The 24,734-nt window shown below is 45.8% G+C and overlaps 1 protein-coding gene across 1 annotated transcript in view; it reads right to left on the bottom strand.

The window, feature by feature from the left end:
- LOC144611364 (protein KASH5-like) overlaps nucleotides 1–11,587 on the bottom strand; it is a 115,777-nt gene extending 104,190 nt beyond the window's left edge. Inside the window, exons 1-2 of the mRNA XM_078430435.1 lie at nucleotides 11,397–11,587; nucleotides 4,755–4,872 (exon numbers count right to left, since the gene is read on the bottom strand). Of these exons, the coding sequence (XP_078286561.1) occupies nucleotides 4,755–4,872; nucleotides 11,397–11,587 (309 nt within the window). The remainder of the gene's footprint in view (nucleotides 1–4,754; nucleotides 4,873–11,396) is intronic.
- Between the last annotated feature and the right edge of the window lie 13,147 nt (nucleotides 11,588–24,734).

Here is a 24,734-nt window from a genome sequence, read left to right as displayed (position 1 = left end):
AGGGCTTGAAAATACATCAAGGAAAGAAAGGGTGCTTGAGGGAGGGAAAACAGGGACCTCGCATTGATAAGTACTTCCTGAGAAGTCAATCAAGTCAGTCGAATGAAGTCCAGCGACTGGAGTCTCACCAAAGTTCGCAGGACATCAGCCCCCCTGATGAAGGAAACTCAAGCACAGTTATGCAGGCAGAGGAAAATATGGAGCCCATCCAGCCAAGAAAACCAGCAATGGAAAAAAAGATCAGCGGAAGAAAACCCTGCGTGAAATGGCCTGGAGCCTCGGAGAAGAAAGAATGGAAGACCATAAATGCAGACCTGACCAATATCCTACAGGGTGTAAGGGGTACAGTCGAAAGAAAGCTTGATAAGATGGGTGACATTATCTATGGCTATGGAGCAGAGCGATATGGAGTAAGGGAGGAAAAGGAAAGGGCACCCGCTTTGGAAAGCAAGTCCAGACGGCAAAAGGAGATGGAATGCCTAATCCGGGAGAGAAGGCAGCTCAAGAAGCAGTGGAGGAAGGCTTCTGATAGTGAGAAGGAGGGCATCAACATTCTCCAGGGAAACATCAAAAGCCGTTTAGCAACCCTGAGACGAGCAGAATACCTGCGGAAGTCACGAAAAAAGAAAGAACGAACGAGATCACGCTTCTTCAAGGACCCCTATAAGTTCGTAAAATCACTTTTCATCAGAGAAAAGGGAGGAAACCTGAAAACATCAAGGCAGGAGCTAGACGAGCATCTGAAAAGAATACATGCGGATGACAAGAGACACCTGAAGACAGCTATTCCATCGGACATTCCACCAATTGAACAACCAGAGCACCAGATGGACATTAGTCCTCCAAAGTGGAGGGAGGTGGAACAGACAGTAAAGCAGGTAAGAGCATCTTCAGCCCCAGGGCCAAATGGGGTTCCGTATCGACTCTACAAGAGTGCTCCTGATGTTCTTCGCTTCCTGTGGAGGCTAATGAGAGTGGCTTGGGAGAAGAGAATTATACCCAAAGCATGGCGCAGGGCAGGTGGAGTCCTGATTCCGAAAGAGAAGGAATCCACAGATATCAGCCAATTCCGCCCTATCAGTCTCCTCAATGTAGAGGGTAAAATCTTCTTCAGCATCATAGCTCAGAGGATGACCAGCTATTTAGAGAGAAACAACCTTGTGGATACAACAGTCCAAAAAGCAGGCATCCCAGGGTTCTCTGGATGTCTCGAACATACCAGCATAATTTGGCACATGCAGAGATCTGCATGTCGTTTTCCTTGACCTTGCCAATGCGTTCGGAACTGTCCCTCACAGTTTCCTGTGGGCATCCTTTAACTTCTTCAGGATACCAGAGACCATCGCAAGCCTTGTCAAGACTTATTTTCAGGATCTGCAGCTGTGTTTCACCACGCCAGACTTTACCGCCACAAGGCACTGCATGGAGATTGGCATAATGGCAAGGTGTACCATCTCCCCATTGATTTTTACAATGGCTATGGAAGTCATCATAAGGGCCTCCAAGTGGGTGGTGAGAGGCGAGCGGCTGAAGTCTGGAGTCCGTCTACCACCCATCAGGGCCTACATGGATGACATGACAACCATAACAACAACAGCACCTTGCACCAGGCGCCTTTTAGGGAAGCTTCAAGAGAACATCACTGGGGTTAGAATGAAATTTAAGCCATCCAAATCAAGAAGCATTTCTATAATCAAAGGCAAACTGACGGATCAAAGGTTTTTCATTGATCAAGAACCAATCCCAACTGTGTCAGAGAAGCCAATCAAAAGTCTGGGGAGATGATATGACTAAACTGAAGGACACTGATCAGGCAAACGAGCTTAGGCAAGAAATCATCAAAGGTCTGGCGAACATCGACCGATCCATATTGCCTGGAAAGCTGAAAATCTGGTGCCTGCAGTTTGGGTTACTACCTCGCCTTATGTGGCCACTAACCATGTATGACATCACCCTCACAAGAGTCGAGAAGATGGAAAGAACAATCAGCTCTTTTGTGAGAAAGTGGTTAGGTGTTCCTCGATGCCTGAGCAACGTAGGCCTGTACGGTCAGGGGGTACTTCAGCTGCCTCTCTCTAGCCTCACAGAGGAGTTCAAGTGCACTAAAGTCAGACTAGAGATGACCCTGGCAGAATCGAGGGACACTGTCATCCGAGCTGCTGCCCCAACCCTGGCAACAGGAAGGAAGTGGATGGCTAAGAATGCGACACAGCAGGCAAAATCTGCTCTCCACCAAGGCGACATGATTGGGCAAGTCCAACACGGACGAAGTGGCTTGGGGCTTGGCGGAAAGTGACCTTGCTGGAACAAGGCATCCTCACTGGAGCGCCGGAAGTTGGTCACGGCCAAAGTCCGCCGACAGGAGGAGTCGAGTAGGTGTGCCAAGGCTGTGTCGCATGCTAAACAGGGCCAGTGGATGAGATGGGAGAGTGTGGAAAAGCGGAAGATCAGCTGGAAGGACATGTGGGAGATGGAGGCGAGCAGGATAAGCTTCCTCATTCGGGCAACCTATGATGTCCTTCCTAGCCCAAAAAATCTCAACCAATGGCTGGGCGAAGATCCATCATGCCCCCTGTGTTCAACACCAGCCACGCTTAAGCACATCCTCACAGGGTGTAAAGTAAGCCTCTCCCAAGGACGGTACACCTGGAGACATAATCAAGTGCTCAAATGCCTGGCAGCGACTCTGGAAAGCAGGAGAACAACCAACAATGCCCTGCCGCCCAGAACAACCAACCCAGTTATGCCAATTGCCTTTGTTCGGGAGGGGGAACAAAAGCAACGGAAAATTCCACCAAGGACAAGGTTTGGACAGCTGGAGGCAGCCCGGGACTGGCAGATGCTGGTGGATGTGGACCAACGGCTTACAGTTCCACCAGAGATAGCCATCACCAACTTGAGGCCTGATCTTGTCCTCTGGCCCAACTCTCAGCGCATGGTGTATTTTGTGGAGCTCACAGTCCCTTGGGAGGATGCTGTGCAGGAAGCCTTTGAAAGAAAGAAACTGCGCTACACAGACCTTGCAGCGGAGGCAGAACAGCGGGGCTGGAGAGCAAAGATCTGCCCGGTAGAAGTTGGATGTCGAGGATTTGTGGCAACATCTATCGTAAGACTGATGAAGGACCTGGGGATCAGCAGACAAGCCCTACGCCAGGTTATCAAGGAAACATCACAGGTGGCAGAGCAGAGTAGCCAGTGGCTCTGGCTGAAAAAGGAAAGACCCCATCTGGTCTCCAAATAAGCCGGCTAGGCAGATGCAGAGGGGGGTGGTTCTGGGATGCCAGAATGCACTGCTGAGCCTACTGGAGACGTCGTGGGTCCAATCAGCGAAACGTCGATGAAAGTAGGTGCCCACTTGATAACCCCAATGACGTGTCTGCCTAGCCTTTCTCAACATCAGAGGAGCATAGGTGAGTGCATAAGCCTCCCATTACCTCCGGGAGCAAATTGACATTTGGCACTTTGGATTTCTAACATCTTGTCCTGTGTATTTGGAAACATACAATGCAATGTAGAAGCTCTGAGTTAATGTGTAGGAAGCAACTGCAGATGCTAGTTTACACCAAAGATAAGACACTAAATGCTGCAGTGGCTCAGCGGGACAGGCAGCATCTCTGGAGAGAAGGAATGGGTGACGTTTTGGGTCGAGACCCTTCTTTAGACCTGAGTTAAGATACATTCACTTACAGTATGATGACAGCAGTGCCTGGACCGATCTTGGTCGATATTTCTACTAAAGATCAAGATAACAATGTACCCAAATGTTCAAAGGTCCTATATCTTCTTTGGGGAATTTGTTCATTATCTTATTTGAGGCTTTTGTCTTTATCTGCAACTGACGGTGGCGTGTTGGTAAAATTGCTGCCTTACAGCGCCAGAGACCCGAGTATGATCCTGACTACAGCTGCTGTCTGAACGGAATTTGCACATTCTCCCTGTGACTACGTAGATTTTCCCTGCATGCTATGGTTTCCTCCCACTCTCCAAAGATGTACAGGTTTGTAGGTTAATGGCTTAGGTAAATTATCCCGCGAGTGAAGGATTGTGCTATTATACTGCAATAGCTGGTCAGCGCAGACTCGGTGGGCCGAAGGGCCTGTTTCCGCGCTGTAGCTCTAAACTAAATTGACCTTCGTCATTTGAGCTTGCAAGAATTTGATTCAATAATTACCAAGTAGCTACAGCTACAGGTGCTGTTGAAGGGCAGAATCAGTTCAGTTGTACCTTTCTTACAAATAATTTGCTGACATTCTCCACTGAGGCTCATGAAAAACAAAAAGTTATTATCTATGGTATCTTCATCACCCTGAATCAAAAGGGAAATGTGAAACAGTGGGGATAGGTGGTTTATAAAAATGGACATAGTGGCACTGCCGGCAGAGTTATTCCCTCACAGCACCAGAGATCTGAGTTTGATCTTGACCTCAGGTGCTGTCTGTGTGGAATTTTCATGTTCCCCTTGTGACTGTGTTGGTTTCTCTGGGTGCTCGGGTTTTGTCCCACATACCAAAGAAATGTGGGTTTGTAGGTTAATTGGTCTCTGTAAATTGCCGTCAGTGTGCAGGGCGTGGATACCAAAGTGGGATAACACAGAACTTGTGTGAAGGGGTGACCAGTGATTGGCTTAAATCAGTGGGCCAAAGGGCTTGTTTCCATGCTGACTTTTCAATCTATCAAAATAAATTCAACCCCGGAAGAAATTTGTCATTCAGTCATTAAATTTTTTAGATCAATTTATACCTAAATATACATACCAGTTGTCGGTTTTGAGTCTGCAGCGTATAATTTTTGTCCTCTAGATTTTTTATAATGGATTTCAAATCCTCCATTTCATTCTCTAGTAACTTTACATGTTGGGTTGCTTGTTGGGAGCTGCAGGAAATAACAATTATTTAGCAATCGACAATTGAAGGTTGGGATTGAGAACATATGAATTTCATAACTGGGGCAACAAAGAGTACAGCACAGGAACAGGCACTTCGGCCCAGCATGTCCATGTCAAACACTATGCCAATTTAAACTAATTACTTCAGCTTATACATAATCTATATCCCTTCCCTATAGTTTTTTGAAGATGTGACCAAAAAGGTTGATGAGGACAAAACTGTAGATGTTGTATATTTTGACTTCAGCAAAGTATTCAACAAGGTTCCACATGGTAGGCTGCTCTGGAAGGTTGGATCGCATGGGTTCCAAAGAGAGATAGCTGAATGGATAGAGAATTGGCTTCATGGAAGGAAGCAGTGGGTAATGGTGTAAGATTGTTTCTTTAACACGAAGCCTGTGACTAGTGGTGGGCCTCAGGATTCAGTGACCATATCAACAATTTGGATGAGAAGGTACATGGCAAGATTAGCAAGATTAGCAAGTTTGCCGATAATACAAAAGTGTTACAGATAGTTAAGATAGATGTCAAAAATAGCAGCAGAATCTTGATTGGTTGGCCAGGTGGGATAGTTGATGGAATTTAATACAGAGAAATGTGGTGTTACATTTTTGAAAGTCTAACATGGGCAGGACCTACACAGTGAATGATAGGGGTCTGGGGAGTGCCGTAGAGCAAAGGGATCAAGGAGTGCAGGTACATAGTTCCTTGAGAGTGGCGTCACAGTTAGATAGAGTGGTTAAAAAGGCTTTTGGCACATTGGCCTTAATTGGTCAGAGTATTGAGAGCCTGGACCTACCTGATCTCCCGGTGGCTAAACACTTTAATTCTCCTTCCCATTCCCATATTCCCACACAGGTCTGAAGAAGGGTCTCGACCCGAAACGTCACCCATTCCTTCTCTCCAGAGATGCTGCTGTCCCGCTGAGTTACTCCGACATTTTGTGTCTACCTGCCTATCTAATAGCCTCAAACGCCACCATCGTATCTGGCTCCACCAACACCCCTGGCAATGCTCTGTGTAAAAAAAAACTTGGCCCGCACATCTCCATTAAACTTTCACCCGCTCAACTTATAGCTCTAGTTATGGACATCAACCCTCGGCAAATGATCTGTCTACCCTATCTTGCCTCTCATAGATTCATATACCTATCAAGTCTCCCTTCAACCTCTGAAGTTCCAAAGGAAACAATACAATCTATACGTCACCCTGTAGGTGAAACCCTCTAATCCAGGCAGCATTCTGGTAAACCTCCACGCTCTGACCGAAGCCTCCACATCTTTCCTGTAATGGGGAAACCAGAACTACACGGACTACTACAACTGAGGCTAAACAAAGTCCTACAAAGCTTTTGGCCGCTGTAATTACCCTTGAGTTCTTTCCTAATCGCTTTATATTCATCATAAGACCTGACCTTTCTGTCCTAGGTCTCCTCTATTGTCAGAGTGAGGCTAAAAGCAAATTGGAGGAACAGCATCTCATATTTCACTTGGGCAGCTTACAACCCAGGGGTATGAATATTGATTTCTTTAACTTCGAGTAACCCCGGCATTCTCCCCCTCTCTCTTTCTATCTCTCCCCCACTCAAGTCACACCAGCTTCTCGTTTTCACCCAACAAACAGTTAACAATGGCCTGTTTCCTTTATTATCGTAACTTTTTTGCATATCTTTCATTCATCGTCTACATCTCGTTTCCCTTATTCCTAACTAGTCTGAAGAAGAGTCTCAACCCAAAACGTCACCCATTCCTTCTCTCAAGAGATGTGCTTGTCCTGCTGAGTTCCTCCAGCTTTTTGTGTCTATCAAGTATAGAAGTTGGGTGGTAACATTGCAATTGTATAAGACATTAGTGAGGCTGCATTGGGAGCATTGTGTTCAGTTCTGGACACCATGCTATCGGAAAGATGTTGTCAAGTTGGAAAGAGTACAGCGAAGATCGAGAAACTTAGCTATAGAGAGAGGTTGAGCATGCTGGGACTCTATTCCTTGTAGCACAGGAGGATAAAGGGTGATCATATAGAGGTGTATAAAATAATGAGAAGAATAAATTGGGTAGTCTCACGTTGACTCTTGCCCAGAGTAGGGAATCGAGAACCTGAGGACACAGGTTTAAAATGAAGGGGGAAAAATTTAATAGGAATCTGAGCGGTAACTTTTTCACACAAGTGGTGGTGGGTGTATGGAACGAGCTTCCAGAGGAGGTAATTGAGGCAGGGATGATTGCAATGTTTAAAAAACAATTAGACAGGTACATGGATAGGGGATAGCTTGGTGGGACTAGTGTAGATGGGACATGTTGGTTGGGTGAAGGGCCTGTTTCCCACGCTGCATGAATCTGACTTTAAATCATGTTTATATGACTTTGGTTAGGCCACATCTGGAATACTATACGCAGTTTTGTTTGCCCTATTACAGGAAGGATGTAGAGGCTTTGGAAAGGGTGCAGAGGAGCTTTACCAGAATGATGCCTGGATTAGGGGGTATTAGCTACTGGTGAGTTTGGATCCACTTCAAATGTTTTCTCTGGAACGCTGGAGGTTGAGCAGAGACCTGGTAGAAGTATATGAAATTATGAGGCATAGATATGGTAGACCGTCAGAATCTTTCTCGCCCTAAAGATGGAAATGTGTTCCCAAGTTTAACAATTTCCAGTGCATTCAAGCCCTTTACGCTATGGGTCAATATAAGGGAAGTTGAAATCGCCCAAGAATACTACCATATTATTCTTACAGCAATCTGCAATCTCCCTATCATCTGCTCCTCTAATTCACCCAGTGTGCTAGGAGGCCCACTCAAAGTAACACTGAAATTTAATTTCAATGTCAGCACAGGAGCCGGAGAATTGAAAAGCTCATCTGTGGATTGGTGGAACCAGTTAATTTCAAAGTTGGACAGGTGTAGAAAATTTGAAAAGCTAGACAGTCGATTGGTGGAGCCAGTTAATTTAAAATATGCATCAAACACTGCAGGAGGGACTATTATAGATGGAGCATCTTGGTCAGCATGGGAAAGTTGGGCTGGAGGGCCAATTTCCATGCTGTATGAATCCTTTCCCTTCCTGTTTCCAAGTTCTACATGTATATCCTCACCAGAAGATCCTCAAGAATATCCTTTCTCAGTACTGCAGTTAAGTCCTCTTTGATCAAAAAGGCAACCACCTTTACCACCTCAGTTACCTGCATCGCTATAACCTGTTAGCAGCTTAGTAAGCACGTGCATTTAAAAAAATGTAAAGGATAACTTCTAGCCAGTTGCTTGAAAGAAAAATAGACACCCAAATTCACAACTCTGGATTACTGATCTGTCAGAGATAATTGGCCAAGGTATTCATGACTAAATATTGAGCCAGAAGGGTTTTTGATCAAATTCCAATGGGGATTAGACTGGAATGGAAAAAGATTAAAAATCCCAACCACAGTATATTTTTCAGAACCTTAGAGTTAGAGTTAGAGTTAGAAAATAGGTGCAGGAGGAGGCTATTAGGCCCATCGAGCCAGCACCACCATTCATTGTGATCATGGCTGATCATCTACAATCAGTAACCTGTGCCTGCCTTCTCCCCATATCCCTTGATTCCACTAGCCCCTAGAGCTCTATCTAACTCTCTTTCAAATTCATCCAGTGAATTGGCCTCCACTGCCCTCTGTGGCAGAGAATTCCACAAATTCACAACTCTCTGTGTGATCAAGTTTCTTCTCACCTCAGTTTTAAATGGCCTCCCCTTTATTCTTAGACTGTGGCCCCTGGTTCTGGACTCCTCCAACATTGGGAAAAAATTTCCTGCATCAAGCTTGTCCAGTCCCTTTATAATTTTATACGTCTCTATAAGATACACTCTCATCCTTCTAAACTCCAGTGAATACAAGCCCAGTCTTTCCAATCTTTCCTCATATGACAGTCCTGCCATCCCAGGGATTAACCTCGTGAACCTACGGCGCACTGCCTCAATAGCAAGGATGTCCTTCCTCAAATTAGGAGACCTAAACTGCACACAATACTCCAGGACCCTATACAACTGGAGAAGGAACTCTTTGCTCCGATACTCAAATCCTCTCATTATGAAGGCCAACATGCCATTCTTCACTGCCTGCTGTACCTGCTCGTTTACTTTCAGTGACTGGTGTACAAGGACACCAAGGTCTTGTTGCACTTCCCCTTATCTAATCTGACACCATTGAGATAATAATCTGCCTCTTTGTTTTTGCCGCCAAAGTGGATCTCACATTTATCTGGATTATATTGCATCTGCCCTCTCACTCAACCTGTCTAAGTCACCCTGCAACCTCCTAACAGCCTCTTCGCAGTTCACACTGCCACCCAGCTTTGTGTCATCTGCACGCTTACTAGTGTGACTTCTAATTCCATCATCCAAATCATTAATATATATTGTAAATAGTTGCTGCCCCACTCCACTCGCCACAGCCTGCCATTCTGAAAAGGACCCTTTTATTCCTACTCTGTTATTCCTACTCTGTGCTTCATGTCTGCCAACCAATTCTCTATCCATGTCAATACCCTACCCCCAATACCATGTACTCTAATTTTGCTCATCAACCTCCCATGTGGGACCTTATCAAAGGCTTTATGAAAGTTTAAATACACTACATCCACTGGCTTTCTTCTCATCCAATTTACTTGTCACATCCTCAAAAAATTCCAGAAGATTAGTCAAGCAGGATTTCCCCTTCATAAATCCATGCTGATTTAGATCAATCCTTTTACTGGTATCCAAATGCACCATTATTGTCTCAGAATATCTTAGACAAAATACTTTTGAAGAGAACTAACATTTGAAACTCAAGCAAAGCCAGCAACTAATTTACTTCAAAGGTAATATAATTTATATTGCTATTGATTACATTAATTAAGATGATATCCAATATGATAGGAGATATCCTTGTTCTTCTGTACAGTGCTGTAGAACAGATTATGGTTAGCTGAGGGCCACAAATATTCTCTCTAACCTTCTCACCTTCTCACTGCATTATTTTTAAAATTCAGAGTAAACATCCTTTTCTAGCAGACAACTTTGCGTTCTTTGGATTATTTTTGAGGATCTTACACTATGAAGTAATTCATCAAATATTACTGATACTTATTGTGATGCATTGCAGGTAAAATACAGTTTGCAGAACATCTATCTGGATCTTTTATCCATCATTGAGTTTTTAATTTTCAAATTCTCAGGGTTATTGTTACTAGCAGCACTTCAGTGCTGAGATAGCATTTTTGTTCACGATCTGCTCATTTTTGTCCTTTTGGCCTTTCTGTTCTATCTGTGGCTGCATTTTACATTAACTGCTAAAGATTATTTTAGTACAATGCCAAATCTACCATGCTTCCCAGCCAGGGTCACCTTGTTTGGTGCATCATTATATGCTCGGGGCGAGGCTTGGCCGCGGGGCCTTCCATCGCCCGGTGCGGCTCGGCCACGGGACTGAACAGTGCCCGGTGCGGCTCGGCCGCGGGGCCTTCCATCGCCCGGTGCGGCTCGGCCGCAGGGCCTTCCATCGCCCGGTGCGGCTCGGCCGCAGGACTGAACAGCGCCCGGTGCGGCCGCGGGGCCTTCCATCGCCCGGCGTGGCTCGGCCGCAGGACTGAACAGCGCCCGGTGCGGCCGCGGGGCCTTCCATCGCCCGGCGCAGCTCGGCCGCGGGACTGAACAGCGCCCGGTGCGACTCGGCCGTAGGGCCTTCCATCGCCTGGTGCGGCGCGGCTACGGGACTGAACAGCGCCCGGCGCGGCTAGACCGCGGGACTTTCCAGCGCCCGGTGCGGCTCGGCCGCGTGGACTTTCCATCTCCTTGCGGGGGCTGTGCGGGTCGGTCGCCTCGGTAGGGGTCGAGTTGTCTGTACGTGGGAGGGGCATGGGGGAAGAGAGAGGGGAAGTTTTTGGCCTCCATCACAGTGAGGGGGTGTTTGGAGTCACTGTGATGGATGTTTGTGTTGGGGTTGTGTCTTGTGGTTTTTTTTGTACTGCTGGCAAAGTAATCTCGTTCTGTACGAATGACAAATAAAGCTATTTTGGATTTTGGATTTTTTTTGGATTTTGGATGTGGCCGTGCACATAGCAAGATATCTGATAGGGCAGTGAATACATGTGACATGCAAGTTCTGTTTTACAATGGATTATATTTCAATTAGCCTTATTTTGCACTTATTGTTATTCAAGTCAAGTCTAGAACAGTCAGAACTTCCTTTGGAGAGGGTGGGAAAATTGAATCTTGCATTCAGATCATTAATAAGGTAATCTATATAGAAGATAGACACAAAAAGCTGGAGTAACACAGCAGGACAGGCAGCATTTCTGGAGAGAAGGAATGGGTGAAGTTTTGAGTCGAAACCCTTCTTCAGACTGGTTCAGGTCATCTACATACACTGTATGATAAACAATCAAGAAAGTGTGATACTGATGTTTATTCATGTGCTGTATTACTTACCTTCTTATAGTTGGGTATTTAACTCTTGTCACAAAACAGGATTGTTAAAAAAAACCTCTACTTCAAGCTACCTTTTCAGTTTGGTTTTGAGTTCAAAGATTTCCTCAGTCAGCCGTACATTTGCTTCCTCAAACCCTTCCACCGTTCTCTGTAATTTAGCACCTTGATCCATCAACCTCCTGTTGGTGTACTCCAAACACTCAATGTCATTGATCAGCTCAGTTGCCTCCCTTTTTAAAAAAAGTTTACATTTAAGAGACATATTCAAAGGAAATGCTTTAAGACTTACATTCCCATACCAATTCCCATACCACTGTTAGTCAATACAAAGTATTTTTTTCATTATTTATTCAACATGCCTATTTCTAAAGACAATGGTCAATGCAATATATTTGCCTACTTATACGGTGCTAATTTGGTCACTTTTCTGAGGTTAATTGTTTTAATTAATAAATACACCATAGAATATGTGTATTCAGAGAGAGCAGCATAGAATTCCCAATTGATCCTGTGTTCTATATTCGCAAAATATGTAATTATACAGAGGAAAAAAGGGAGCAATCCCACCCAACTCATTTGAACAAATCTATCTGCATGTTAGCACAGATCTCTGGTTTAATATCAAACTAAATTTGAATAAAGTCAGCAGTGAAGATATTGGGGCAGATAATCAAAAGGTATGTTTTGAGGTGTATTTTAAAGGAAAGAGATGTGGAAACAGTATTAGGAAGAGTATACTAATATCATCTTAAGGTAAGGCTGCTAATAGTGAATCAATTACATGCCGGAATGATCAAAAGACCATCTCAACAATTAAATAGATACTCACATGCTTCCTCTGTTGACATCACCCCCATATCCTTCTAGTTGTCCTGATGACGCATCAGATTTCTTATCTGGAAAAGAAATTGTTTAAAAAAAATGCCAAACATCTTCAATTCTGCAAATCCACAATTTAACTGGTGAAACCACACACATGCCAATGGGTAAGAAATGGAAAATGGTGGCACCGATTTTCCATTTCAGAGCTGGAATATATTGCAAATTTGCCGTCTGTATGGAGTTTGTACGTTCTCCCCGTGACCTGCATGGGTTTTCTCCGAGATCTTCGGTTTCCTCCCACACTCCAAAGACGTACAGGTATGTAGGTTAATTGACTGGGTAAAATGTTTTTTAAAAAACTGTCCCTAGTGTGCGTAGGATAGTCTTAATGTGCGGGGATCGCTGGGCGGCGCGGACTCGGTGGACTGAAGGGCCTGTTTCCGCGCTGTATCTCTTAATCTAAATTTTTTTTTAGCTATGAACTAATGTCGGAACATTCAACAAATCTAGTTATTAAAAACATCATTAAAGGCATCTGTCACCTTGCTGCAACATTATAAAAAGTTGTCGTTTTCACAGGCTAGTGGAGAAAAACTACTAAAATGGAAAACATCAGCTTAATTAAATGTTAATCACCAAAGATAAGGTAAAGATTCACTGACCATCATACTAACCAGTATGCAAAATACACATGTTGTCTTTGCCTTTGGCCTCTTCATTCTTTCCACTGGAGAGCCTAGGAAAATTATATTTACATTCAAAGCATAACACTAGATCATATAAACTATCCTAATTATTTCACTCAAACTAACTCAGCAGGTCTAGTTTAGTTTAGTTCAGAGATACAGCACAGAAACAGGCCCTTCAGCCCACCGAGTCTGCACCGACTAATGATCCCTCAGAGAAAACCACATGGTCACGGGGAAAACGTACAAACTCCATAAAGGCAACACCCGTAGACGAGATCGAACCCGAATCCCTGGTGCTGCAGGCGCATTAAGGCAGCAACTCTACCGCTGCGCCACCGTGCCACCCCAGGGTCAGGAAGACATGGACTGGTGACGTTTTGGGTTGGGATCCTTTTACTGAAGTGTTCCTACCCAAAACATTGCCTCTAAATGTCCTCCAGAGATGCTGCCTCGCCGGTGAAATACTCCAGTGGTGTATTATTTATATCAGTGTCTGCAGAACATTGTATTTGCTTAGCATTTCATTAAACGCCGACCACATTTCAAATCCCGACGCTTCCTATAGCTAGTTGGCTAAGAATCACACAAAAACAAAATATATCTGGGCAGCACAATGACACAGTGGTAGAGTTGTTGCTTTACAGCATCAGGTCCAGGTTCAATCCTCACTGGATGGATTTTGTACATTCTCCCTGTGACCGCGTGGGTTTTCCCGGGGTGCTCTGGTTACCTCCCACACTCAAAAGACGTACGGGTTTGTAGGTTAATTGGCTTTGGTTAAAATTGAAAATTGTCCTTAAGAGTACAGGATAGTGCTAGTGTATAGGGTGATTGCTGGTCAGTGCTGACTCGGTGGGCCAAAGGTCCTGTTTCAGTACTGTATCTCCAAAGTCGAAAGTCGAAAGCCTTAACTCCAAAAATATCAGAACACATTGATCTCATACATTTTTCTGTTGCAACATTGCCATAGGGCTACTTCATATCCAGCAGTGTTTAATCTCAGTAAGGCACCATCCATTTTAGAACAAGGAACTGTACAGCATAGGATTAGGCCCTTCGGCCCACAATATTTCTGCCAAACATAATACCAAGTTAAACTGACCTCATCTGTCTGCACATGAATCATATCCCAGAATTCCCTGGACTTCCATGTGCCTATCTAATAGTGTAGGAAAGAACTGCAAATGCTGATTTAAATCAAAGGTAGACACAAAATGCTGGAGTAACTCAGAGGAACAGGCAGCATCGCTGGAGAGAAGGAATAGGTGATTTTTCAGGTCGAGACCCTTCAGTCTGAAGAAGGGTCTCGACCCGAAGCGTCACCTATTCCTTCTCTCCGGAGATGCTGCTGTCCCGCTGAGTTACTCCAGCATTTTGTGTCTATCGGCCTATCTAATAGCCTCTTAAACGCCACCATCGTATCTGGCTCTACCACCACCCCTGGCAATGCTCTCTGTGTAAAAAAAAACTTGGCCCGCACATTTCCATTAAACTTTCACCCTCTGAACTTGCCCTCTAGTTATGGACATTTCAACCCTCGACAAATGGTCTACCCTGTCTTGCCTCTCGTAACTTTATACTATCAAGTCTCCCCTCAACCTCTTAAGTTCTAAAGGAAACCATCCAATCAATACGTCACCCTGTAAGTGAAACCCTCTAATCCAGGCAGCATTCTAGTAAACCTCCTCCACTCTCACCAAAGCCTCCACATCTTTCCTGTAATGGGGAAACCAGAACTGCACGGACTACTACAACTGAGGCCTAACCAAAGTCCTATAAAGCTTTTGGCTTTAAAGCTTAAGGCCCCTTTAATCACCCTTTTCTTTCCTAATCGCTTTATATTCATCATAAGACCTCCATGATGCCACCGTCTCAAACGTGACATACGCTTTATTTCTCTTCCTGACCAAGTTTACAACCTCCTTTGTCATCTATGGTTCCTTTACCTTGCCATTCTTCTCCCTCCTCCTCAATGGAACATGGTGATCCTGCACTTTGATCAGCTGGCCTTTAAACGATTCCCACATGTAAAATGTGAACTTACCCAATAACTGCTCACAAACTCCATCCTTAGCTCCTGCTTAATGACATTGTAATCTGTCTTGCCCCCAATTAAGTATCTTCCCCCACCAGATCTGTCCCTCTTCAAAACAATCTTAAAATTTAGAGCTGTGATTGCTATCTCCAAATTACTCTTCCACAGTAACTCCAGTCACCTGGCCAGGCTCGTTTCCCAAGTTCCCTTCTCGAGTTGAACTATCCGCATACTGCAGCTGATGTTCCCGATGTGTGCTCCTGTACATCGGTGAAACCAAGCGTAGACTCAGTGTTTCGCTGAACACTTGCTCTCCTTCTGCCAAGGCCTTACTGGATCTCCCAGTTGCTAACCATTTTAATTCCCCAGTCCATTCCAATACTGACCTCTCCGTCCTGGGTCACCTCCATTGCCTGAGTGAGGCTGTATGCAAATTGGAGAAACAGCACCTCATATTTTGCTTGGGTAGCTTACAACCCTGAATGTGAGTTATCTAATTTTAAGTAACTTCTACATACACTCCACTCCTCGCTTTCTTCCTCCCCTTCCTTCACAAAAAGTCAGTTAACCTGTTCCACAGTACGTAACGATGTATCCCATTTGAGATCACACCGTCCCTAGCCAGCAATTGGCCTTTCAAGAAACCACCCTGCCTGAGGTCATCTGTTGCTGCCCTGATTTGTCATGGTTCCACATCCCCCACAGACTGAAGAAGGGTTCTGAATCAAAACGTCACCTATCCAATTTCTCCACAGATGGTGTCTGACCAGAGTTACTCCAGCATTTTGTGTTTATTTTTGGTTTAAACTAGCAACTGCAGTTCTTTCCTATTTCATCACCACAGACATTAGCCATCAGTCGTCATTGAGACATGTCATCTGAGTCTTCTTGAGCATCGGTATTAATGATAAAAAGGAACATCGGCCAAGTGGGATGTTTTTAAAAGTATACTGAAGAAAGCTCAGGATGTGTACATCCCCGTTAGAGTGAAAGGCAAAGCAGGCAAATGTAAGGAAGCTTGGTTGATGAGGAAAATTGAGACATTAGTCAAAAACAAGAAGGATGCATACGAGAGGTATAGGCACCTCACCTGGGATAAAGTGCATCCCTGGAGGAATTTCGGGAACTAAGGAGCAAACTAAAAAAGATCAGTAGGGCAAAAAGGGGCCAAGGGATAGCTCTGGCAGGTAGCATAAAAACAATCCCAAAAGATTTTATAAATATATATAAGGGATAAACGGGTAACTAGAGAGAGAGTGGGACCTCTCAGGAACAAAAGCGGTCACCTCTGTGTGGAGCCACAGGAGATGGGCAAGGTCTTCAATGGGTATTTCTCCTCTGTATTTACCGAGGAGAAAGACAGTAGGACGGAGGAAATTGGAGCAGTCAGGGTTACCGTCGAGGAAGTACTGAAGATACTGTCATGTTTGAAGGTAGACAAATCTCTGGTGCCTGATCAGATATATCCAAGAACATTGTGGGAAACTAGAGAGAAAATTGCAGGAGCCCTGGTTGAAATTTATGAGTTGTCCTTAAATACAGGAGAGGTGCCAGAGGATTGGAGGGTGGCAAACGTTATGACTCTTTTCAAGGGCTGCAGGGAAAATGCTGGGAACTTTAGGCCAGTGAGCTTAACATCTGTAGTTTGTAAGTTATTGGAGAGTATTCTGAGGGATAGGATATACAGGCATTTGGATGGGCAAGGGCTGATCAGGGACAGTCAGCATGGTTTTGTACGTGAGATTGATTTTTTTGAAGACGTGAACAAAAAGGTTGATGAGGGCAGAGCTGTAGATGTTGTGTACATGGACTTTAGTAAGACCTTGCACAAGGTGCCGCATGGTAGGGTGCTCTGGAAGGTTAGATCTCATGGGATCCATGGAGAGATAGCTGAATGGATAGCAAATTGGCTCAATGGAAGGAAGCAGAGGGTGATGGTGGAAGGTTGCTTCTCAGAATGGAGGCATGTGACTAGTGCTGTGCCAGTGTTTGGTTACTGTTTGTCATCTACATCAGGGATCTCCAAACTATGGCCACATTGGGCCCGCCACGAGATTTTATCCGGCCCGCAGCAAGCTCTTAGGCGGAGGGGACTGGGGGCAGAAGCTGCCGGCGAAGGTTCACCGGAGAGTGGATCGCCACCGACCCAGAGCCGGGACAAGGCGAGAGATCGTAGCGCCCCCTCGCAAACAACAAACCCAAGGAAACTTCCCTCCTTGCCGCCGCTGCCAATCACGCGGGGGGGTGGGGGGGGAGGTAGAGGAGGGGGGGGGGGAAGAGAGAGAGTCGGGTAGAGGGAGCAGCGGGTGAGAGCGGGAGTGCGGGGAGGGTGTCAGAATGTCTGGTGAAGGAGTGCCGCCACTTGCGGGGGCTGCTCCCTCCTCTCTCTCTCCTTCTCTCCGAGCGCCAGCGAGATCTGTGCCGCTGCTCCACTCTCTTCCCGGCCTTGTCTCCCTCTAACGCAGCGAAATAAGACCAAACACAAGTGAAACTTCCCTCCTCGCCACCGCCGCTCACCCCGGGGATGCGGGGCTTCTGAACAACAACTACACTTGTGTTTGTCCTTATCTCACTGCAGGGAGACGGGGCCGAGGAAGAGAGTGGAGCAGCAGCGCAGATCTCGCTGGTGCTGGGGGAGAGAGAGGGAGAGAGAGGGAGGAAGTGCCGGCGCTCCTTCACCGAACCCTCTGACACCATCCCAATCCCGCTCTCACGCACTGCTCCCTCTACCCCGACTCTCTCTCTAACCCCAACTCTCTCCCCCCCCGCTCTCTACCCCACCACTCTCACTCCCTCTCTACCCCCCCACTCTCTACCCCCAACTCTCTCCCCTCACTCTCTCCCCCTCTCACTCTCTCCCCCCTCTCTCTACCCCCCCAACTCTCACCCCCCCCCCCCCACTCTCTCTCCCCCCCCCACTTCCCCTCTCGCTCGCTCCCCCAGTGGTGGTCACTGTATTTTTTTCTGTTTTATAAATAATTGTGTATGTATATCCCAATATTTCAAACTCTTTTAAAAAATTGAATATTATTTATTTGTTGCCATATGTAAACTAACCTAATCTAACCTAATCTAGTTTAGCCTTTCCTAGTCTAATTTAACGTAATCTAGTCTAAACTTTTTTGAGTTCATTAAATTTATAAAACTCACACTTCTTTATTTTTTCCTACGGTCCGCAAAAATGTGCCAAATATATAATGTGGCCCTAATGCTGAAAAGTTTGGAGGCCACTGATCGACATCAATGATTTGGATGAGAACATAGAGGGCAAGATTAGCAAGTTTTCTGATGATACAGAAGTTAGTGGTTTTGCAGATAGTGAAGATGGTTGTGAACGATTGCAGCAGGATCTGGATCGATTGGCCTGGTGGGCGGAGGAATGGTTGATGGAATTTAATACTGAAAAGTGTGAGATGTTGTATTTTGGGACATCGAACAAGGGCAGGACCTACACAGTAAATGGTAGACCTATGAGTAATGTTGTAGGGCAGAGAGATCTAGGAGTAGATCAAGTGCATGGTTCCTTGAAGGTCGAGTCGCAGGTAGAGAAGGTGGTCAAAAAGGCTTTTGGCACTTTGACCTTCATCAGACAGAGTATTGAGTATAGAAGTTGGGAGGTCATGTTGCAGTTCTATAAGACGTTGGTGAGACCGCATTTAGAATATTGTGTTCAATTCTGGGCATCATGTTATAGGAAAGATATTGTCATGCTTGAAAGGGTTCAGAAAAGATTTACGAGGATGTTGCCAGGACTAGAGGGTGTGAGCTTTAGGGGGAGGTTGAGTAGGCTGGGTCTCTATTCCATGGAGCGTTGGAGGATGAGGGGAGATCTTATCGAGGTATACAAAATCATGAAAGGAATAGATCGGGTAGATGCACAGAGTCTTTTACCCAGAGTAGGGGAATCGAGGACCAGAGGACACAAGTTCAAGGTGAAGGGGAAAAGATTTAATAGGAATCCAGGAGGTAACTTTTTCACACAAGGTGGAACAAGGTGCCAGAGGAGGTAGTTGAGGCTGGGACTATCTCATTGTTTAAGAAACAGTTGGACAAGTGCAGGGATAGGACAGGTTTGAAGAGTTATGGACCAAGCACAGGTAAGTGAGACTAGGGTAGCTGGGACATTGGTGGCCGGTGTGGGCGAGTTGGGCCGAAGGGCCTATGACTCTAAGTTCTTCCAAAGTAGGCGAGGACCTAATGGGAGGTTTCAGATGTCCACAAAAATTCCAACCAATTGGTATACTCAGGTTTTAAGAATGTGGCCAGGAACATCATTGGGACTGGATGTTTTCCGAGGGTTCCCTTTCATAGCCAGAGCCATTGGTGTGCAGCAGGGAAACAGGCACTTTGGCCCACCTTGTCCGTGCCAACCAAGATGCCCCTTCTACAATAGTCCCACCTGCCCGTTTTGCCTACATTCATCTAAACTTTTCCTATCATGTACCTGTCAAATGTATTTTAAATATTGTTTATAGTATCTGCCTCAACTACCTTCTCTAGCAGCTTGTTGCACATACTCACCACCCTCCTTGTGAAAGAGTTGCCCTTCAGGTTTGTATTAAAATATTCCCCTCTCACCTTAAACCTATGTCCTCTAGTTCTTGATTCCCCTTCTCTGGGTAAATGTGCATCTATCTATTCCCCTTATGATCTGAAACACTTTGAAAAGATCACCCCATATCCTCCTGTGCTCCAAGGAATAAAGTCCTAGCTTGCCCAACCCCTTCCTTATAGCTCAGCCCCTCAAATGCTGATAAATCCCTGTAAATCTTCTCTGTACTCTTTCCAGCTTAACAACAGCCTTCCTATAGCTGAGTAACCAAAATTCAACACAATACTCCAAATGTGGTCTCACCATTGCCTTGTACAACTGTAACATAACATCCCAACTTCTATACTCAATACCCTGACAGATGAAGGCCATTGTGCCGAAAGACTTCTTGACTGCCCTATCTACCTGACACACGACTTTCAAGGAATTATTACCTGCAATCCTTGATTCCTCTGTTCTACAACACTCCCTAGGGCCCTGTCATTCACTGTGTAGTTCCTGTCCAGGTATGACTTCCCAAAATGCAACACCTCACATTTAACTGCATTAAACCTCATTAATCATTCCTCAGCCCACTTGCCCAACTGATCAGGATTCTGTTGTGATTTTTACCATCTTTGCTATCTACAATAACACCACTTTAGTGTCACCTGCAAACTTACTAATCATGCCTTGTGCATTCTCAGTCAAATCGTTGATATAAACCACATATAGCAATGGGCCCAGCACCGATCTCTGAGGCACACTCCCAAGTCACAGGCCTTCAATCTAAAAAACTACTTTCCACCATCACTTTCTGCTTCCTTTCATGAAGCTAATTCTCTATTCAGTCAGCTAGCTTTCCATGGATCCTTCCAGTGCAGCCTACCATGAGGAACCTAATAAAATGCCTTGCTGAGTCCATATTAGACAACATCTTCTTGTATTCCTCATATGTTGCAAAACATACTTGGCTAATAAAGTATGATTATTATTATTATGATTATGATCTACAACTTTGCCCATGTCATGTTAACCTTTTTCGTTACTTCTTCAAAAAACTCAGATTCGTAAGGCATGATCTACCATGTACAAAACCATGCTGACTATCCTCAAAGAGCCGCTGCCTATTCAAATGCATATATATCTTATCCTTCACAATACTCACCAGTAATTTGCCTACTAATTGTTAGGCTATTATAGTTCCCAGGCTATTATACTTCCATTTCTCAGGCACCACACCTGTGTCTAATTCTCTATCTTTGCACGGCGTCCAGACTGGTGTCAGGGGAGTGGGCGGGACAGAGATAGAATGTAGGAGACAGTAAGACTGGTGGGAGAACTGGGAAGGGAGGAGATGGAGGGAGAGGGTAAGCAAGGGCTATTTGAAGTTAGAGAAGTCAATGTTCATACCGCTGGGGTATAAACTACCCAAGCAAAATATGAGGTGCTGTTCCTCCAATTTGTGCTGGACCTCACTCTGACAATGGAGGAGGCCCAGGACAGAAAGGTCAGATTGGGAATGGGAGCAGGAGTTAAAGTACTGAACAACCAGGAGGCAGGCTGAGCTGAGGTGTTCAGCGAAACGATCGCCGACCCTGCGCTTGGTCTCGCCGATGTACAGAATTTGACACCTGGAACAGCGGAAACAGTAGATGAGGTTGGAGATGCAAGTGAACTTCTGCCTCACCTGAAAAGACTGTTGGGGTCCTTGGATGGAGTCGAGGGGGGAGGTAAAGGGACAGGTGTTGCATCTCCTGCAGTTGCAGGGGAGAGTACCTGGGGAGGGGGTGATTTGGGTGGGAAGAGACGCGTTGACCAGGGATTTGTGGAGGGAACGGTCTCTTCGGAAGGCAGAAAGGGGTGGAGATGGGAAGATGTGGTCAGTAGTGGGAACCTGTTGGAGATGGCGAAAGTGTTGGAGGATTAAATGCAGTATGTGACGGCTGATGGGGTGGAAGGTGAGGACAAGGACTTACTCCTTGTTGCGAATGGGGGGAGGGGGAGCAAGAGCGAAGCTGCGGGATATTGAGAAGACCCTAGTGAGCGCCTCATTTATAATGGAAGAGAGGAACCCCCGTTTCCTAAAGAATTAGGTAATCTCCGATGAGATAGTATGGAAAACCTTATCCTGGGTGCAGATGCAGCGTAGACGGAAGAATTGGGAGTAGGGGATATAGTCTTTACAGGAAGCAGGGTGGGAAGAAGTGTAGTCTAAATAGCTATGGAAGTCAGTAGGTTTGTTGGTCTGTCTCCTGTGATGGAGACGGTGAGATCCAGAAACGGTAGGGATATGTCGGAGATGGTCCAAGTAAATTTGAGTGCAGGATAGAAATTAGTCGTGAGGTTGAAGAGTTGGTGAGTTCTACATGGGTGCAGGAGGCAGCACCGATGCAGTCGTCAATGTAGAGTTCGGGGATCGGGCCAGTGTACGCCTGGAACAGTGATTGTTCGACATACCCTACAAAGAGGCATGCATAGCTGGAGCCCACGCAAGTGCCCATAGCTACGCCTTGGATTTGGGTCATTTATTTATAGGTCAGTTAGTCTGACTTCTATTGTGGTACATATTTAAAGTCTATTATTAAGGATGAGGTTTCAGGGTACTTGGAAGCACATGAAAAAACAGGTTAAAGTCAGCATGGTTTTGTTAAGGGGAGGTCTTGTCTGAAAAATCTGTTGGGTGTTTTTGAGGATACAACAAGCACGATAGACAAAGGAGAGTCAGTGAGGCTGCTAAACAAGATAGAAGCCCACAATATTAGAGGCAAGGTTACATGTAGGAAAATCACTGCAGATGCTGGCATATGCTCTCTCGCTGCTCCCCCTCTGTGGATTTGTACCAGCATCTGCAGTTATTTTCCAACACAACTTGTCGCTCCACTGCGATTTCTCCTCAGGTATGTCTACTTTGAAGAAGTTCTCCTCCTCTCTTCGATGAGAGTTTAACAACATGCTCTCTCGTTGCTCCCCCTCTGTGGATTTGTACATGCAAGTGCAGTCTGGCAATCTGTTTGTCTTTTTTCCCTTTTTGTTTGTGTGTTGGTGTTGGGGTGGTTTTTGTTTTTGGCTGTGTATGTGTGGGGGGTGTGGGGTGGGGTGGTGGGTGGTGGAAACCTTTCTTTTTTTAGGTCTCTTCCTCGGGCCGAGGCTCGGCCGCGGGGCCTTCCATCGACCGGCGCGGCTCGGCCGCGGGACTTAACAGCGCGCGGCTCGGCTCGGCCGCAGGACTTAACAGCGCCCGGTGCGGCTCGGCTGCGGGGCCTTCCATCGCCCGGCGCGGCTCGGCCGCGGGACTTAACAGCGCCCGGTGCGGCTTGGCCGCGGGGCCTTCCATCGCCCGGCGCGGCTCGGCCGCGGGACTTAACAGCGCCCGGTGCGGCTCGGCTGCGGGACTTAACAGCTCTTGGCGCGGCTTGGCCGTGGGACTTAACATCGCCGATGCGGCTCAGCCGCGTGGCCTTCCATCGCCCGTTACGGCTCGGCCGCGGGGCCTTCAATCGCCCGATACGGCCACGGGACGTTTCAGCGCTCGGTGCGGCTCGGCCGCGGGGACTTCCATCCACTTGCGGGGGCTGTGCGGGTTGGTCGCCTCGGTAGGGGTCGAGCTGTCTGTCCGTGGGCATGGGGGAAGAGAGAGGAAGTTTTGTTGCCTTCCATCACAGTGAGAGGGTGTTTGGGGTCACAGTGATGGATGTTTGTGTTGGGGTCGTGTGTCTTGTGTTCTTTTTTTTTTGTGTTCTGTGACTGCTGGAAAATGTAATTTTGTTCGGTATCTCGGTATCGAATGACAATAAAGCTCTGTATTCCTGTATGATTGATTGACTGGCAGAAGGCAAAGTGTGGGAATAAAGTGTGGTTGGCTGCCAGTGGTGTTCCTCAGGGGTCGATGTTAATAATCTGGATGATGGAATTTATGGCTTTGTTGCCAAGTTTGCTGATTATATGAAGATAGGTGGAGGGGCGGGTAGTATTGAGGGGAGGCTGACAGGTTAGGACAGTGGCACGGAAGTAGCAAATCGAATACAGTGAAACAAATTGTATGGTTGTGCACTTTGGTTGAAGGACTAAAGTCATATTCTGAATGGGGAGAGGATTCAAAGGGACGCAAAGGGACTTGGGAGTGCTGGTCAGGATTCTCAAAAGGTTAATTTGCAGTTTGTGTCAGTTGTAAGGAAAGCAAATGCAATGCTTGCATTCATTTTGATAGAACTAAAGTATAAAAGCAATAATGTAAAGATGAGGCTTGATAAGGCGCTGGTGTGGACATATTTGGAATATTCTGAGCTATTTTGGGCCCGATATCTGAGGAAGGATGTGCTGGTTTTGGAGAGGGACCAGAAGAATTTACACAAATGATCCAAGGGATGATTGAGTTAATGTATTTAAGAAATTTTGAAAGCTTTGGGCCGATACTCGCTGGAGTTTTGAAGAATGAGAGGGGAAATACCAGATAATGAAAGGCCTAGATAGAGTGGATGTGGAAAGGTTGTTTCCAGTAATGGGAGAGTCTACACACAGAGGACACAGCCCTGAGGCTGTGTCCTCTGGGTGTAGACTCTCCCATTACTGGAAATGGACATCAATTTAGGACAATAAAAGGACATCAATTTAGAATGGAGATCAGGAGGAATTTCTTTCAACGGAAGGTGGTGAATCTGTGGAATTCATTGCTGGAGGCCAAGGCTTTGGGTATTTTTAAAGTGGAGATTGATAGATTCTTGATTAGGAAGGCTGTCAGAGGTTACAGTTAGAAGGCACGACAATCGGGTTGAGTGGGAAAATTAGATTAGCCATGAGTAAATAACCATATAACAATTACAGCACGGAAACAGGCCCGTTCGGCCCTACCAGTCCACGCCGACCACTTTCTCTGACCTAGTCTCATCTACCTACTCTCAGACCATAACCCTCCAATCCCCTCCCATCCATATACCTATCCAATTTACTCTTAAATAATAAAATCGAGCCTGCCTCCACCACTTCCACTGGAAGCTCATTCCACACAGCCACCACCCTCTGAGTAAAGAACTTACCCCTCATGTTACCCCTAAACTTTTGTCCCTTAATTCTGAAGTTATGTCCCCTTGTTGGAATCTTCCCCACTCTCAAAGGGAAAAGCCTACCCACGTCAACTCTGTCCGTCCCTCTTAAAAATTTAAAAACCTCTATCAAGTCCCCCCTCAACCTTCTACGCTCCAAAGAATAAAGACCCAACCTGTTCAACCTCTCTCTGTAGCTTAAGTGCTGAAACCCAGGCAACATTCTAGTAAATCTCCTCTGTACCCTCTCCATTTTGTCAACATCCTTCCTATAATTTGGCGACCAGAAC

Source organism: Rhinoraja longicauda, chromosome 40 (assembly GCF_053455715.1).
Source record: "Rhinoraja longicauda isolate Sanriku21f chromosome 40, sRhiLon1.1, whole genome shotgun sequence".
NCBI classification, from domain to species: domain Eukaryota; kingdom Metazoa; phylum Chordata; class Chondrichthyes; order Rajiformes; family Arhynchobatidae; genus Rhinoraja; species Rhinoraja longicauda.
The sequence above is the reverse complement of the archived record's forward strand: the minus strand, read 5'-3'. Positions and strand labels throughout refer to the sequence as shown.